Source organism: Emys orbicularis, chromosome 4 (genome assembly GCF_028017835.1).
Source record: "Emys orbicularis isolate rEmyOrb1 chromosome 4, rEmyOrb1.hap1, whole genome shotgun sequence".
In the NCBI taxonomy this organism is placed as follows: Eukaryota; Metazoa; Chordata; order Testudines; family Emydidae; genus Emys; species Emys orbicularis.
In genome coordinates this window covers 14,225,887-14,244,840 of record NC_088686.1, presented here as the reverse complement: position 1 = coordinate 14,244,840, position 18,954 = coordinate 14,225,887, and the positions used below count along the sequence as shown (strand labels likewise).

The 18,954-nt window shown below is 37.0% G+C and overlaps 1 protein-coding gene across 1 annotated transcript in view; it reads right to left on the bottom strand.

The window, feature by feature from the left end:
- Positions 1–8,160: 8,160 nt before the first annotated feature.
- The window catches only part of PPM1A (protein phosphatase, Mg2+/Mn2+ dependent 1A), a 48,689-nt gene continuing 37,895 nt past the window's right edge, over positions 8,161–18,954 (bottom strand). Inside the window, exons 4-6 of the mRNA XM_065402363.1 lie at positions 18,766–18,874; positions 13,693–13,750; positions 8,161–10,209 (exon numbers count right to left, since the gene is read on the bottom strand). Coding sequence (XP_065258435.1) covers positions 10,180–10,209; positions 13,693–13,750; positions 18,766–18,874 — 197 coding nt within the window. The 3' untranslated portion in view covers positions 8,161–10,179. The remainder of the gene's footprint in view (positions 10,210–13,692; positions 13,751–18,765; positions 18,875–18,954) is intronic.

Here is an 18,954-nt window from a genome sequence, read left to right as displayed (position 1 = left end):
TGCATAAGTGTTTACAGCATTGTAGCCTAAGTTATTTATATAAGTAGTTTTAAAAAAAAATGTCAGTCTTTAGAAAATTCCTGTAATTCCCCAAATCTTCCAGCTTTACTATAGACTAATCTCACATACTCTAACGTTTTCATCCTGGGTCAAGGCAATTAAATATTTGACAGAACATTTAACCATTTGCATCTTTTAAATTAGCTACGTAAATGCCTTTTCAATTGAATCCACCCATACTGGACAATGCACATCAGCTGAATGTTTCCAATAAAATGATCAGCAATAAAAGAAGTGAAGCTGCCATTCAGGTCAATATTATGCTTCAAGAATTAATACACTCCTTTGAGGTGCTACCCAGATATTGTTTCAGTAGTTCTACAGTCTGAGGAAGAACCCAGTGATTCAATGTCATTCAGAAAGAGCTTTCCAACCAAAAAGGCCATAAACAAAACAAAACAAAAAAGTGACTAGTAAAAGGAAAAATGTTTTTTCCTCCCTCCCCCCCCCCTTCACTTTAATGCATAAAGGGAGCTTGACCATCACACTCTCACTGCTTAGAAATAATACTTGGTTGTTTTGCTAGACAACTCAGTTGTCTTAGCTGGGAACAGAGAGCATTCTCAACCCTTAACAGGGGCGTGTTGAATCTTTAAGGAAGACAGCTTTGATCCCAGGCATTTGAGTTAAACAGAAGATAACAAATCAAACATCCATCATTTAATCTGTTTGAATTTATATGGGACTTGATGTTAGAATCCTACCAGTTCTCCACTTGTTCATAAATACTTCCAGGGAAGACACCACCTGAATTGTTAATGTAAGAAACAAGGTTTTTTGTTGTTTTTTTTTAAAAGCATAAAGCATCAAAGTAGGTGAAACTCATTTCCCCCCTTTCCAGGTCATCTCTAAATTCTTAAGGCATTGAATTAGGACTCAGGATATTTAGGTTTAACTCCTAGGTAACCTCACCCAAGTTGCAATCTCTCTGTGCCTCAGGTCCCCATTCTACTTCCTTTCACTCTGTCTTGTTGATTTAGACCTCAGTGTCTGCAAAGATTTACACATATGCCGAAAATTCAGCCCATGCCTAAATATTTACAGAATCAGGGCATTAGACTGCAAGCTCCTTCAGGCAAGGACACTCTCTCACTCTGAGTATGTACAAAGCCAAGCAAAATGGGGCCCTAATCTCAGCTGGAGCCTCTAAATCAAGGGTAGTCAATAAGTGGACCGCAGACCAAATTCAAGCCGCCAGATGCTTTTGAACGGATCCTGAAATCTTTTTATTTACTTACCATTATTATTTTTATTTTCTCTGGAGTCTGGACCTTGACCAAGAAATTTGAATCTTGACAAAAAATTGATTGCCCCTGCTCTAAGTCCTATTGCAATAACATGACACACTTAAATTCATGCTAAAATGCAGAAGAATTTCCATGCCACACATTTCCAGCGGTCCTAATTATCAGGGTTGGGAGTTTCAGAAGAGCCTAAGGGAGTCAGGCATCCAAATCCAAAGGCTCTTTTGAAAATCCAGATATTCTTATTTTGAGTCAACACTACAGTCACTGTCAAGTACAAATTGTTTTACCCTAAAACAACTGTACACAGGGAGAGAAACCCGATAAACTGGGGGTCAGTATTTGTTTTAGTATCAACAATGAGTAAGCAAAAAAAAAAAAAAATGCACAGTATTCTATTTTAATAAAATAGACTTGAATTGTAACATTTAATTGAGGTCTCATGTAGGCTTTTCTAATTTAGTAACAAAAAAATATAGACGTGAGGTTTTATACCATACCAGTCAAATACACACACATTATGTAATTGCCTGTTTATTTAGTGGCACCATTTAGAAATATTTCTAATTTTCATCCCCCAACTACAATTCTTCACCATTAATAAGCTTAATGCAATTTGTTCAACCGACTCAAAAAAAAAATACAATCTCAAAGTTAGAAACTAAATTCACACATTTTCTTTGGGACCAGGAATCTGTACATAGTACAAAATATACATTTATTGAACTTTCTGTAAACAGTTTGAATTGCGTAAAACTGTAAATAGTGGGTGAATTACTGGATAATTTATTATATATTGTAATACATTTTACTTAAGGAAAATAGTTTTGCTCTTGTATATTACTCTGTTAAATTTATAAATTTCATAATGAGGCTGTGTATTCTGCAAACATGCTTTTCAAGCTTAAATCTCTCCATTCACAACACACATTTATACAGGTTATCAATGAAAAAGTTACACTTCCACAAAATATATATATATATGTATATAAAGAGTAGATTGAGCTTTCTAAAAAGACAGGCACAGCATGTCACTACAAATGAAGTTTTGTTTTATGATACAATGTGGATTCACTTGTGTAAGGAGGATGGGGAAAAACTTTAATTCAGTATGTTTCTACATGGCCTTAGCACCAAGACAGATGCAAAAAACTCTGGTCTAAATGACTTATCAGCCAGCCAGTTCAAGAAACCAGACTAAAGACTTCACCCTCTTGAAAATAAATTGCATTCAGTTTGCCCTAGATAAGGGAGCCCACATTTTTGGAGAAGACCATCTCTCGCATTAACCCTTTGGCACTGGTGGTTGGGATTTCCAGGCACTGAACTACCGGGCATTTTGCACTATTAGCCATTTGCTTGATTTAGCACTTACAGTAAGCACTAGATTCCTGGCACCAAAAAGTTAAAGTGGGTCATCAACAGATCAGGTTAATAAATCCAAATTGGTACCCAAGATCACAATGAACCCCCATACCAGCAATGAAACGTATCCTAGGAAATCCTGACTTCCAGAATCAAGTGGTTACGCTGTGGTGGAAAATACTTGCCAACAAGATGTGTGGTAACATTTCACTTACAGCGACACTGGATGTACTGCTGTCTCTATCGTAAATGATGATTTTCCAGTTTAATATTCTGCAAGTTCCAAATGACAGCAGATTGAATCTTGTCAGCAAGAATGCTAATTTCCTTATAACAGTTTCTCTCAGTATCAGAGCATTCAGTAGGTCCATTACTGGACACAGAAATTGTGTTAACTCCAACTCCCACCACATAAGAAACTGGTTCAGATATTGTAGGGCTGGAGTAACCAAATCCCTCCCAGAAATTTACACCTGATTTCACCCCTTCTCCAAGCTTTTGATGAAAAGCTGCATAATAAATAGAGAAGAAATTTCTTAAAACTGCTCATTGGATGCTTTGAAGAAAAATAGCAGAATTAGACGTTTGAAAGTTATATAACAAGAAACTGCTGTCCTTAATTTTCTATGAAAACATCTTATTTTAACACCATCATCTTTGTTCCCTTTAAAAGAACACTGTGAGGCGATTTAGACTTTAAAATGTTTTTCAAAACCAAAGATGAATAAAATTACCTTTTTGTTGTTTAATTCCAGTGAAAATAGAACAGTTGAGGCTCTAATGCCACAAAGGCGCGCACACACGTAACTTTACATGCTGCAATTATAGTTCAACTTCAATGGGACTACTTGCAGGGCCTAAAGGTCAATACTGTACATGCACAAATCTTTGCAGGATTGGCGCCATAGCATTTAAACTTTCCTTTGCCGTTTCTGCAAGTGAAATATTGCAGTATAGTGCTAGTGCCGGAAAACCAGAAAGTGAAAATTAAATGACTACTCTATTTTCATTTACAAACTGAGTTGAAATGCAAAAAGTAAAGTCAGCATTAGTAGTGAAATTAAGATCTTCGGGTTTAAATTTAATCTAAAACTTCTGATACAGGTTACAAAATGTAACATATTTTTAACCCAGCAGTGGTCCTTTAAATTAAATGGGAAGCCTTGTAATTTTCTTTAAATCATGCTTCTGCTCTGAAAAGTGACTGCACTCAGTTGACCTGCTCCCTGTGTATATACAGATTCCTGCCTATTTATTTGTTGATTAACGTTAAAAACAAAAGCCACCCGACTCCTGTTAGCTCTTTAAGCCCAATAGCTATGAAGAGCGAGCTGACTTGTATTCTGGCTTGTGCAGTGTCAACAAAGTTGAGAACTAAAGACCCAGTCCTATAAAAAAAGCTTACTACCCAGCATAGTGTTTGCTAGCATGAATAGTACTGGTCAGTTGTAGGGGTAAGCACTATGGGCCATATTTTTAAAGATACTTAGGCACCTAAAAATGCAGATAGGCATCTAACTCCTACTGATTTCAAGGGGAGTTAGGCACTTAGGTGCTTTTGAAAATCCCACTAGGCAACTAAGTAATTTTAAAAACTCTGACATCTAGTAGTGCTTGAAGGATTAGGCCCAAAGTTCTGAAGGCAGAATCTTTATTGTTGGGGAGGAATGGCACAGAAAGAACCCAGCCTGACTTTCAGATTCAGGGACTAAGAATTTGCAAGAGTAGAACTCAAAAACATTTTTACTTGTAAACTGAATGGATATGATCCTAGGATGTGATAACATAAATCAATATTAGTATCACAATTTTTTTAAAGTAACTTTTCAGAGCAGAACCATATTTTAATGTGAATTACTCATGTCCCCATAAAAGAAAAAATATATAAATCCAACCTCCTTAAACATTAAGGTTGAGAGAAACTAAAACATGAGAAAAATAGGATGAGTCCTTTAGCTTGGGCTAGTAAGGGTCTTAAAACAATGACCACATATGAAGAATAAACACTTTATGGGGCATTAAAAGTGTACTGCAAAGCTAAAACAAAAATGAAGTTAAACCCAGAAATATGCTGGAGACCTCCCCCAATAACAGATTGTGAACTCCTTCATCAGATAATTACATTTAGTTTTAGTTTAATTTTCCCCACTCTAACTTTAATGCAAGTCATATCACAAATATTTGTCAAGCTCCAATATAATCAATGATACTCAGAGGAAAGAGAAAAAATGGACCCTGCTCTCAAGTTTATAATCTAAGTAGACAAAAAGAGGTGATCAGAAGATCACAGGGCAGTGCAATTTTTCGTTTATTTTTCAGGAATCAGTTGAAAAGGTTGATAGACTTTGCTGAAAAAGTGTGCTTTTGAAGTGGGACAGTACAAGCACAGCACCCTGGACACATCACAAAAAAGGGGGTATTCTGGCATGTCCAGTGAACTTGAGTGCCAGGGACAGGGAGGGGAATTTTAAAAAAAAATTATTACTATGGCTTCTTACAAGAGTTGCTATGACGGCAATTGCCATGACCCAGGGCTCTGAAATCACCATTACAGCGCACTGACAATATAGCAAAGCAATTTCATTTAAGCAGACTTAAGCAGTCCTGCAATGAACCACAGCAGGTATATTCCTGTGCCTGCACAGAGACCCACTGACTTCAGTTCATATCAGTTCAGGGGACCAATCATGCAGTTTATTGCAAGGTCTGATTTCTGAGTTGAATTCTTCCGTAATCTGCTCAGCACATACTTCTAAGCTTCACTCAATTTCCATGTTGGCTTTGCAGTTCACATAAGAGATGGCCTTCATTTTGCTCAGCACAGCATTCAGAAAATTCACACGGTATGAGCATTTCTCACAACACCAATTTATTTTTGAAGTGTTGAGAGTCCATCTAATCAAAAGTGACCTAATTTGAGCCAACAGTATAAAGACCAAACAACAGTTTATGAACATGTACTTTTGGACACTAACAAGGAGCTACGAGGGGCTAAAAACATCATTTTCACATCTAATGAAGTGAAGCCTGGCAGCAAATTGGACCACTCCATTACACTAAATTTGTCAACTGCAGGTCTCTTTACCAACATATAGTAAACAACGTGCTGCCAGTTTCTAATTCCCATGAAGAAACTCATCAGCAAATATTTATAGTAAAAAGTTTTATAATACTCAGCTGCCTATTGTACATCATGCTCTAAATTAAAGGTTTAAACTTTCACACCAATTCAGAGTATTCAAACATATCAAACTATTTGAACATAGCGTTATCTAATTTGAAAAAAACATGTTCGTCTAAAGATTCTTAAGGTATGAAGCATTTGTCAGCATGAATGAATGCTGATATATTTGGGAATAAAGTTCAATTACAATTGATACTTCTGAGTTGCAAGATGGTGGCAGCCATCTTGTCAGCCCGTCAGGAGAGGAATTATGCCTTCATGTTTGTACAGAGCTATCAGAAGCAAAATAATCTGATTTTTTTCAGTGTGACACTCCCGTGTAAGGCTAAAGAAACTTCTATTCGATAGCTGTTTAACAAAAAATGAATGTTTAATACTAAAGCAAAATGCTTATATTTTAAATCAATTCCATAAGGAAATATTCAAGCAATGACCTTTACACTCCCTTACAAGGAGCTGTGAAAGGAGTTAGTCCTAAAATATTTTTTTTAAATGATTAACAGCAGTGTTTTGCCAAAATGTTGCCTTGTTGTCCATCCTATTCATAATTAACAGTCAAAAGTTTAGTTTAGTTAAGATGGCACTAGCAGAAGGAAAATAACAATTGCAATAAATGCTATATTCCTTATTTCAGTTTGTTGAATTACCTAATGAATTTTCAAATTCTTGGACTGAGCAAAAGGGCCAGTAACTTTTTTATTCATATTTTAACCTATGCAATTGAGGATGCATTAACTTTGCAATAGATAGTGTTGATGTTCAAAAGTCAGTCAATATCCATAACTACAAGATGTTAACAAGTGCTGTAGGTTAGAAAAATAATCATCAAGAGAGTGTTGTAGTTACTGAACTACTGGTTAATATTCTTCAGACATCTTGCTGCAATGGTCAACTGTCCTGGGATTACCCCAATTCAGCACACTATAAAGACATGCAGATGAAATTCTTTTCTCTGATTCTGACTTCTGCCGAAGGATGAAATTGAACGATGGCAAAGTGACAAGCTCTCTATAGTGCTACTGACGGACTAGCACCACAGCAAGCCAACTATAAAGGACCTAGATTTGCAATTTACAATGCAGGACAAGACTTTTCAGGATTCTGTATGAATGCAGGGGTCTCCCATGCACTGTAAATTGCAAACCTAATGCCCCATGTATTAAAAATGCAATTGCATTTAGTAAGTGACACTGGTTTTAAAAGTTAATACATTTTAAAAATTCTACCTTGAATAAAATACCTCCCCAAAGCTGAATTAATGAGAGTAGTTTAAGATTATTTGAAACGGTGTTATCTATAAAGCAGTACAATATTTTCCCAAAATGATCAGTGAAACATTTAATCTGACTATAACAATATTCACAGAAACTGAAACCAGTGAAGCTGTCAAATATAAAGAAAAACACAGAAACTTGCATGGCATATGAAGCAAAATAGCTTTACAAAATGTCATTTCTTTTTAAAAACAAGCAAATTGGGACCATCCTATTTGAACATCTATTCAAAATACATTTTTGAACAGCACATTGTTTGCATTTTTGTCACACAGGAATCTTTTCCCGAGGGAAATAAATAGCACACAATACTTCAAAAATTCTGCTGCCTTGCCCCTGAGGTGCTAACGTTTTTAGCATTAAAAAAAAAGTTTAACTGGTGCAAAAAGGAAATGCACAAAGGTGCAAAAGTGCCTTTTTAAGATTTTTTTTTTTTTGCAGATTCATGAAAAGACCAGCTAGTCCTTTGCAATAATGTTTTTATGTACTTAATACATGTATTTTTGTAATCAAAATCTGTACCTAGAATGGCAGTGTTTATGCACATATAATAGCCTCAGTGCTCTGACCACACAAAAGTGCTGAACGTAAGGCAGAAAAAGGAAGGATTGCAATAGACATTCCTCCTTTACCTCCAAACCTAGTTACAGCACTGGTAGCAATAGCAGAAGAATTATGTTTATATTTTTAGGAAGGGCCTCTCAGATGAAAATGCTTTTAGTACACAGTATGTCATTATGACACACTTTAAGTGATTATATTTGAAGTATGGCTTTCCACCACAATTTTGCTTGTGATTTTTTAAGATTTTAGGTCTCAAAGTTTCCACAGTCCAGTTCAAGGTTTTGCAGTTTCCAGAACTAAACTTTAGTCTATGTAGAAAAGTAAAGAACAGAACTTTATCTGCCTAATCCTAAAAATAAGTTTAGCTTTCTGTACTAGTATACCGTGTAGTATTAAATACATTTGTTAATTAGGTGCTTGCGAAGCTATAACTTATGACATTATTATAGTTTTGCACTCTACAACAAAATTAGACATTTTAAGCATTTATTTGTAGGTCGGTAAGGAATTGGTTCTTTAACCAAAAATTGCTATAAATTTATAAATACAAATAGTGCTTATGGTTTCTTCATTCATGCTTGAACAGATTACAAACTGAATACAATGAAGTTACGTTTAAGCACCCCACATAAACAAGAGGGATAAAAGAAAGATTTTGCTGGTATATACTATACTTAATTCTGAGACACTATAAGTTACTTTTTCACTGTTCAAAGTTCCCTAACTCTGCATTAGTTTTAAGGCTATATATACAAATATGTATATTTCAAAGTTAGGGAAAAGACAAATATAGCAAAACGCATTGTACTACATTTTCCTATCAAAAAGTAATTTTACACCAAGTTTTGATTTTTTGTTTAGTTGTGGTAAGTGTTACAAGCTACTTCTATTTTACTGATTTTCCTTTTGGGGACTCTGCCTATTGAATGATTAAAGTAAACTACTATATTAATAACAAACACAATATCCTCAACCTAAGAAGACAAGAATACAAGGTGCACAAAACAGTAGTTTTGCAAACACGACTGATTTGAAAACTTACTTTTTGTATGTTCAATGGGAGAAAGTTAAGCTTAAGTCAATTTAGTTTATGTTTATTACCCTTAAAATTTTTAAATTAGAATTTAATTTTAATGACCAACAGTTACATATTGTCAACATGCTATATTTCAAATCACAAATACTGTTTAACCACTAGTTTCTCATTCTAAATAAGTGGGTCAATTAAAAACACACATACCATAAAATGTTAAGATTGTCAGGCTTTGACAAATGTATTTTCATTAAACAGTAGGCAAATTCAAACTGATGCTCATCTCAGTGAAAAACAAAAAGCCTGAAATAAATCCATGTAAAATAGAGTAACAGATTAAACCCACTACATCCTCCAGTGTCTTTCTATGCCTTGGGCAACAGTCAAAGTTCTTCCCATTTTAAAAATGGGCTACCAATTATTTAAAAATATTTTTCCACATGTGAAATCTCATTTACAATGGCACAGAATTTCAAAAGGCAGGAAAAAAAGAGGAATTACACATATATGATTAAATTTCTTGTTTTTTAAATCAAGCTTTATTGATAAAATGGAATTCAGAATATTTTACTTGGAACAGCAGCAGACTCAGCCAATCAGGATAGTAAAAATGCTGCAGACTCCTACTGTATGTAGAAAGTTGCTCCCTCTTGCTCAACTGATTAGTAATTTCAGGTAAGGGTTTGTAAAAAAGAGGTGCAAAGAATCAAGGCATTCTAACCTCAAAATTGGTATACTTATGATTGCACTGTATTATACAGCATGATCCTGCTTCCATTGAAGTCACAGCCGAAACTCTTGTTGATTTCAAGTGGCAGCAGGACTGGGACCATAGTAAATAGCAACAGAAAACATAAAAAGATAGGTTTGTTGGAGAACGAGCAGTATGTTAGTTATTTTTCCCCACTGCCAAGCAAATTCATACACTACAGTTGGGATAAATTGCCCGAATGTTCTGCTTTATATAAAATAAAAAATAATCTTACAGTTTTGTGCACCTCTTGAGCATCTAGCTGGCTAGGCTGCTGCTCCTTGCAATCCAAAACCACAACATAAATTTAAAGGGCTATATATTTGTTGCATCACACAACAAGCCAAACATTTCTTCTAACCTTTATAGTGATTTAAAGCAGTTCATAATTAAATATGAGCATTTTGTACAAGGACAATTGCACTTTACAAAAACAAAATCATACAACATAAATTGCTGGAGTCTGATTTACAACATGAATTATGGTTTGAAATCACGTTTACAGAAGTCTGTTTTACAAAAAAAACATCAGTTCCTGGGCTAGATGTCGTACTGCTGTAGTTTTCTGGTGTAGTCACTCTCACCAACACATCATAATCCCTTCTTTAAATAAGGTTGAGGATGGACGTTAAGAAGGGTCACTGAGGTTGGGCCGCACTTTCAACTGGAGGATGAATGTAAACTCCACAGCTAGATGGGCAGTTTTACCACATATCATCAGTTGATGCAGAGTCCTTAATAGAGAAAAAAGAAGGAACCCTTTAAAGTCTGGAGTGCCCAAAATTACAGCGGTTTCTGGATAATCCAGACTGAAAAGGGTAAAAATATGGATAATTGTAGGAGTCTTTTTTCCCTTTAATGAAGGGTTTCATACTAGATACTTGTAAAACACTATTCCTAACAACATGCAAAAATGTATATTCATTAAACTATTTTAATTCAGTAAATATTAGCTAGCACTAAAGCAGTTTTTTAACACCTGGTCTCAAGTGTAATACTTTGTTTTCTAAACGTTTAAAGCTGCTCTAAATAATTGTTAACATCAAAACCAGCACATTCAAAAACATTACCAGTAGAACCTAAAAAAGACAGTATACTAAATGTATCTATTTGGACAATTTCTTGCAGGTGTGCTAAGTTCACAGGGAGCATGTTTCCAGTTATTCTTAATTACGTTCTACCTACTCTGACTGCCTTCTCAACTAGGGTAGCCAACTTTCTAATTGCACAAAACTAAACACCCTTGCCCCACCCCTTCCCCGAGACCCCCCCACACACACACACCCTCACTCACTTTCACTGGGCTGGGGCAGGGGTGAGGGCTCCGGCTGGGGCTGGGCCAGAAATGAGGAGTGAGGGGGCAGAAGGGGCCTCTGGGCTGGGGCAGGGGTGGGGGTGCAGAAGAGGTGAGGGCTCCAGCTGGGGGTGTGGGCTCCGGGCTGGGTATAAGGGGTTCAGGGTTAAGAAGAGGGCTCCGGGCTGGGGCCAAGGGGTTTGGAGTGTGGGAGCGGGCTCTGGGCTGGGACAAGAGGTTGGGGTGTGGGCTCTGGGGTGGGACCAGGGATTAGGAGGGGTTTGAAGTGCAGAAGCGGGCACTGGGCTGGTGCAGGGGGTTGGGGTGTGGGCTCTGGGAGGGAGTTTGTATGCAGGAGGGGGCTCAGGGATGGGGTTGGGGTTTGGGAGGGGGTGTAGGGCCCAAGGGGTTCTGACCTGGGGCAGGGGTGCGAGTGGGGGTTCAGGCTCCAGCCGGGTGGCACTTACCTCAGGCGGCTCCCAGTCAGTGACACAGCAGGGCTAAGGCAGGCTCCCTGCCTGCCCTGGCTCCACGCAGCTCCTGGAAGCAGCCAGCATGTCTGACTCCTAGGCAAAGGGGCGGCCAGGATGCTCTGCGCGGTGCCTGTACCTGCAGGCACCACCTCTGCAGCTCCCATTGGCCGGAATTCCCAGCCATTGGGAGCTGTGGAGCCGGCGCTCGGGGCAGGGGCAGCGTGTGGAGATTCCCTGATCTCACCGGCACCTAAGGGCTGCAGGGACATGCTGGTTGCTTCCAGGAGCCGCACGGAGCCAGGGAGCCTGCCTTAGCCCCACTGCACTACCAATTGGACTTTTAACGGCACGGTCAGCAGTGCTGACCGGAGCCGCCAGGGTCCCTTTTCGACCGGGTGTTCCGGTCGAAAACCAGACCCCTATTCTCAACCCTCTTGCTGTAAGGAAGGCTTAGAATCCAAGTCACACCATAAGTAATTTATTGAGAGTTAAGATTAAATTTAAAAGAAATTTAAACATGTTAAGATATGGAAAATACACATGGCACCCAAAGCAACCTAAATTCTCCTCTTGTAATGACATGAGGGGAAAATATTGCAAAAACTATCATTAAAAATCAGTTTAATCTGGAACCATAAACCCTAAAATGGCCATATGGTATCACTACAGGGAAGAGTTAAGGTTGCTTGGGTGTCTTAATTGTACATTTCTATATTTTAATATGTTTAGATTTGTTTTAAGTATAACCTTAACTCTGAATTATCTGAATTTGCAATACTTGGTTCTTGGATAATTACAACATCCCTGTAAGACACTTATCTTCAAGTTATTAAACTATCAGCCGTAACTCCATTTTAACATAGTGTTGTGTGTCTTGGAATGTCCTTATAATAAATTATGCTTAATCAGCTCTCCTCTTTCCCTCCTCATACTTATTTTTTCATCCTCTTTCCCCTCTGCACAAAGAATTTAACAGAAAAAAAGTTGAATGAGGAATACTGGACTGCCCATCAGTTTTACTGAGCAGAAGTTGTCAGCAAGATTGTGTTTACACAGTCAGAGGCATCACTTTAAGAGGAAAGAGGCTGCTGTTTAAAGTATGTCTGAGCAATGCCATCTCTCACTACTTTAGATTGGTGGAGCTGATGTGCAGCCCTGTACTCCTTATTCAGCTATTAAGTAGAATTTAATAGGATTCTCTCTCTTTGCAGGACCGGAAAGAGAATATTGGTCATGAGAATTAAAATGAATTATTTACTTTTAAAAAATTATGATTTGTAAGAGTAATGTCTAAGCCTTCCTATGGGACTACAAGTAGTAGAAGGCAGAAGCTAGAAAGGACTAGGATAGGCAGGGTGAGAATCTGAGGTGGCCATGTTTGTCAGAGCACATGGATAAAAAAATTAAGTCAGCATCAAGTCAAAGTGCAGAAATTTACTTACTGACTACATACTATGCAAATTCCTGTACTCTGACTACCAATGACACTTAGATTTGAGTACTGTACATTTGCAGAAGAGTTATACAATGAATGACTGCATATCATCCCTATGCAGGGATAATTCCATTTTACTTATAGATATGGGTCAATTTCTTAGAAATGAGAGGAGACAAGAATAGAAGAGGCTCGTTGTAAACTGTAGCAAATAAAGCTTAAGACCAACTGTGCAGCTTCTGTTACGCCAAAACATTTGCAAACTGCATTTTACTTATATAATTTTTTGTTAATTAAAAAAATCATATTAACGGTATTAGATGCCAGAGACATTAAAAAGTAACTGCTTTCTTTCTGAGACACAGTACTCCCAAGAATTTAAAGATGTTTCCACAAAGTGGTTCAGTTTTAAATGGACTTACTGTTCCCATTTTATAATTGTTTTTATTGAATTTTCACTGTGAAAAATATATTAGGGAAGTTACAGCATAATATAATCCAATGATCAGAAAATTATGTTAACTGAACTAGAATCGTAAATATGCTAATCATAGCAACTATTAAACTACTAAGTATCCAGCAGAAAGTTACAATAAGAACACTTTTGCCTGTAATTCAGGGAATTAAAATTTCACAAAATGAAAAATATTTTAACCCAGATTTCCCACTATCTCTGTGGTATCAGGGATTAACCAAATAAAATTAGATATCTCAAAACAAGACAATATCTGCTACTAGTGGTGGGATCTGGCACCAGATGTGGGGAAATGAGGAGACAGAATACAATCAGACTTTCAAGTCTTGAACTGATAGAGGATAAGAACAAATGAGAGTTCTGAAGGTTCAGATGAGGGAAAGGGGGGAGGGGAGGAAGAGAACTCACAGGGCACAGTCTACAGAAAGCACTTTTGGAAAAAATCCCTCCCCCTTCAAAGAGCTGTAGTAGGGTCTGCACAAACAGGTTGAAAGATTTCAAAGGGTAGGACGGAAATGATGGGAGAATGAAAGTACTTACAGCATCATCATTTCTATAGGGGTTCAGTCTGTTATAAACAGCTTCAATCACACTCCGTCTAAACCAAAGCAGAAAACAAAATATTAAGGATTTTTTTAAATGAAGTCAGACATTTCCTAAATTCAGTCATGACGTACTAAAATGCAAAACCTTAAAAATGGTAAAAAGATTCAAAATGTATAGAACTTCAGTTTTTTGCAAATAAAGCTGCCATGTTTCCATATAATTTATGCAGTGCTCTCTTTTGGATTCAGGAAGAGAGAGTTTAAAAAGGTTAACACTCCTAAGGATTTTGCCAACAAAATGGAAAATTACATAGTCTAATTGAAAAGTCTCATATGCAAATGTCTGCTCCTGATATACTGACAGGGGCATGCCCACATTTTGTCTCTGAAGTAATAAGACAAGGAGGTTACAGAGTGATGAGCAGTATAAACAATATGCATTTGTGTGCTTGCAGGATATGGTGGCAGTAAATAACACACCATTGATGTACAAAGATAATATTTTTCACAAGAGAGAACTGTATTTGTGTTTTCTGAATACAATTTTTAGTGTGCCCCTTAATGAAAGCTCTGCATTCTTGGTTTGGTTTAAGTTAGTTTCCATTATAAAACTTGTTAGGTTATTTCTTTTTTTTTAATAGAGCAGTAGCAGCTTCCCATTACATGCCCGATTTTCAACTCCCTTTTACAATTATCCTCCAAAAGAAACCAATCTCAACTTAAAACAAATTTTGTATAGTATATCTCACCCTGCAACAGAGATATATTCCTGGGGAATTTGGTAAAAATCAGCACGAGTTTATAGTGTGTTGAACATTTACCTTTTATTCATGTCTGAACTTTTAATTTTTATAATCTCTCACAAAACAGCTTGGCTTTGGTACTCCTCCCCTCCCCTTTTTTGTGCCTTGCTGGTTGCACTTTGGGGGTGGATGAGGAGTAGAGGATTAATTACAAAAATATATAATAAAACAAAAAAATAGCTTGTGATCCCTGCTTACCCAACTGTAGGGGAAGAGATTAACAAGGGGTTCGTTAGAGCAACAATACTAAAAAACAGTGGAATGCTAAGGGAAAGAAGAAGATATAACTGAGAAAATGAAGGTCTAGTACAATTAAGAGATTTTAAAGACTTTTCTCCTGGATGATAGGGGTTTTTTGGGGAGGGGGTGAGTGGGGGATGGGGGACAAAGCTGAAGAATGCCTCGTTTCTTATTCTATATAATAGGGTCAGGTGGAGAAGTGCTCTGCACACATGTTCATGCCTTAAAGTGGCAGAATGTCATCCTCCCCCTTGTCTTTCTGTTAGTCATGATTGCAGACTGGGCTACACTCATAATGAGCTGTTTTAATTTTTTCCCCCCCAATACTTATAAATATAAACTGACCTATTACTGACTCCAGGCATATGTTCAGGGATAGTGTAGGAAATACAGGAAAATGTAAAGGGGTCAGTATCCTAGAGGGGCCATGTTGGTAGCATGCTAGCAAGGGTGTGGGCTGGGCTGGTGTATCTAAGTTTTGGAATGAGGGACTTCGGGTGAGGAATAAGCAGGGAGATTCCATGATAGGCAGAGAACAGCAAAAGAGACAAGGGAATGAGGAAGATCCTAATCAGCACAACCACTTCCAAGAATCACCTAGTAACTTGTGGGCAGCATAAACAAGGTAGGGATTGATTATTTGGCCACGAGTAACGATCTGGATCTATTACCTGCTCATTTCCAGACATCCTAATGTCTAGAGTTCCAAAAGGTGGACAATTTTTGAAGAGAAAGTAATACTGTTTGAAGGTATTGCTGGACTCCACTGAAAAAATTTCAGCCTTAGCTTTTTAAACCAAACTTTTTGCTTCCAATTTTAATAATTAACTTCAGCATGATAAAAACATCCCAATAATAATGCTCTCTCTGTGAAAAGATTCTCAGAGAGAAAGCAGCTAGCTATGCAATCATGTCAGAAACCTGAAATTTAATCAGTAAAATATTCTAAATTACTCACATTCTAAAAAAGTGTTTTATAATTAAAATAATTAAGAAAATTATTTCCTTTAACACAACATGACAGTACAACAAACCAAACACCACCAAGGACTTTTTCAGAACCCCATCATTTTGACATCTAGTAAATTTTTATAAAAAAAGTTTTAGAAGTAGTTTCAGGTACTACCACTGTCCTTGATTTCCCTTGAAAAATGTGTGGGTTTACCATAACATTTTTTTTTTAAAGTGTCTTTTCCTTCCCCTACCCCCTTGCTGTCCCAGATAAACAAGGAAAACAGCAAAGCTGACTATCAGAAAGTGATATTCCATGCACAAACTGAAAAACAGACTCCTCTCTAATCTTTCAGACATAATTATCTCAGGTGTTACAAGTAGACAATTGTCAGATAAATGTGATTTTCAAATTGACAGCATCCCTTTGAGTTACATTAAGGCCCAGTTCAGTAACTTAATTAAGCACACATTTAAAAGTTAAAGGTTTCAGAGGAGTAGCTGTGTTAGTCTGTATCAGCAAAAACAACGAGAAGTCCTTCTGGCACCTTAGAGACTAACAAATTTATTTGGGCATAAGCTTTTATGGGCTATAACCCACTTCATCAGATGCATGGAGTGAAAAATACAGTAGGCAGGTAAAAATATACAGCACATGAAACGATGGGAGTTGCTTTACCAAGTGGGGGGGGTTAGTGCTAACGAGGCCAATTCAATCAGTGTGGATGTGGCCCATTCTCAACAGTTGACAAGAAAGAGTGAGTATCAACAGAGGGAAAATTACTTTTATAGTGACCCAGCCACGCCCAATCTTTATTCAGGCCTAATTTGGTGTCAAGTTTGCAAATTAATTCCAGCTCTGCAGTTTCTCGTTGAAGTCTGTTTTTCTGTTGAAGAATGGCCACTTTTAAGTCTGTTATTGAGTGTCCAGGGAGACTGAAGTGCTCTCCTACTGGTTTTTGAATGTTACAATTCTTGATGTCTGATTTGTGTCCATTTATTTTTTTGCGTAGAGACTGTCCGGTTTGGCCAATGTACATGGCAGAGGGGCATTGTTGGCACATGACTGCATAGATCACATTGGTAGATATGCAGGTGAATGAGCCCCTGATGGTGTGGCTGATGTGGTTAGGTCCTATGATGGGTGTCCCTTGAATAGATATGCAGACAGAGTTGGCAACAGAGTTTGTTGTAGGGATTGGTTCCTGGGTCAGACATCAAGAATTGATGGTAAGGCAACTCCCATCTTTTCATGTGCTGTATATTTATACCTGCCTACTGTATTTTTCACTCCATGCGCCTGATGAAGTGGGTTATAGCCCACGAAAGTTTATGCCTAAATAAATTTCTTAGTCTCTAAGGTGCCACAAGGACTCCTCGTTGTTTTTATTCTTTAAGTGCTGTCCCTGAACAGGGAATGGTTTCTTGAATCTGGGCCTAAGCTGCTATTGCATTTGTTCACTAACTAGCTAAAAGCCTGCATCTCAGAGTAAACAAATCAGTGTATTCTCAGTTACACAGTTGATTTCAGGTATTGCAGATATTTCTTTAAAACAAAACCAATGAGCCATAACAATTGGTTTGCAAAATTATCACACGCAAACACGCACAAGAGAATCCTGAAGTTAGAAACACCAACATGGGATGGGAGTAAAATAAGTCAATTTTTAATCTCAACACTTAAAATTAGTTGCAGTCTAGGTTATTTAAATCAACCAGATAGTGCAATTGGGCAACATATACTGTGTCCTATAAACAGATTAATAACAAACAGAACAGATCTAACATCTCAGGATGATGTAGTTCTGCTGCAACGCAGGTAACAGTCTCCCATGAAAAGGTGTCTGTTTTCACCACTTTCACTAGCACCATAAAAATACTCTTAAGTCAGGTGCAGCAGGAGAGATTTGCTCACAAGCCCAATAGAAGAAAAAAAACAGAGCTAGAAAGAGGAGTCAAAAGAATGATACACATTCCAATTTAATGTTGCAATATTTAGATTTGCCAAATGTGTTAACAATAACTCAGACTCAATGATGCTTCAAAGAAAATTAAATATATTCTAAAAATAGATACCGCTCTGACATCTCATCCTGGCTGCTCCGTTGTTGTTTTTTTAAACACTGAAACATTAGCATGAAAACAAGGTTTTTGTTTCTTTAGAAGTTCATTTGCTCTGGAGTCTAGCTGTTTATTGCTCACTGGAAGTCATAACTCTGACATCACAGATAGTTTATCACAAAGAGCTAAAAGAAAGCTATCATGCTGAAGCAAACAACACACTATGAAAATGATAAAATTTGAAATAGATAATTTATAATGTATTCATATAAATACATTTTAAATAGAAAAATATTAGTTCGTGAGCAATCTATACGAAAATTGCTTGATTTACTGGACAGAGGAGCTTGAGATTTGAATTCTTTGATGGTTTAATGCTAATGTATAAAACTAGTAACTCTGTTTCAGACTATTTCTTTAAGACAACAATCAAAATGAATGTGTATAAAGTTTTAAATTCAATCCCCTGCTTAGCCAGGGTGAGGCAGTAATTTCCTTTAAAGGGATAATTAGCTAAACAGCTTATTTATAATTCTAAAAAAAGAGGTATACATTTAACAAAAAAGCAAAAGCAAAGAAAGCTGCCAAGTGAAGCATTAAATGCACCGAGTAATCGCTGTTTGTTAACTAAGTACATAAACTACTTTTCAAAATGAGCCATTATATGCATTACATTTCCCTTACATCTTAAAAAATAAAAGCAGTAAACATTTTAAAGCTACAATTAACAGAGGAGGCCACCCTTAAAAGCAGTCCATTCTTTCTACAACTATAGTTTGACATTCACATATTTTTAATTTTAGAAACTATCATCCACAGTCAACCACGGTCTTGTGCATGGATTTTTTTCCAAACTTAAAACAGATCAAAATGTGAACGAGATTAGTTGAGAATAGATTATGCCCTTTTGTTCCCCATAAACCTTATTTCAATTTATTTATTTTTAAGAGTGGCCTTACAAAAAGTCTCTGTTAATTTAGACCAAAAGCACATTTACACTAACGTAGACTCACTTGCTTGCCAATTCACCCCCTGGCGGGAGGTTTGGGATGCTCTCAGTTGCTAACGTACGCATCACGTGGACTAAGTCTGGTACTCCTTCACCCTGCTTCTTTATGATCTCTGGGAATCAGAAGTACTTTTTTTGTAAGTGCAGTCCAAATTTAACTTGAAAAGATTGAAACACTCAGTTTTATCAAAAA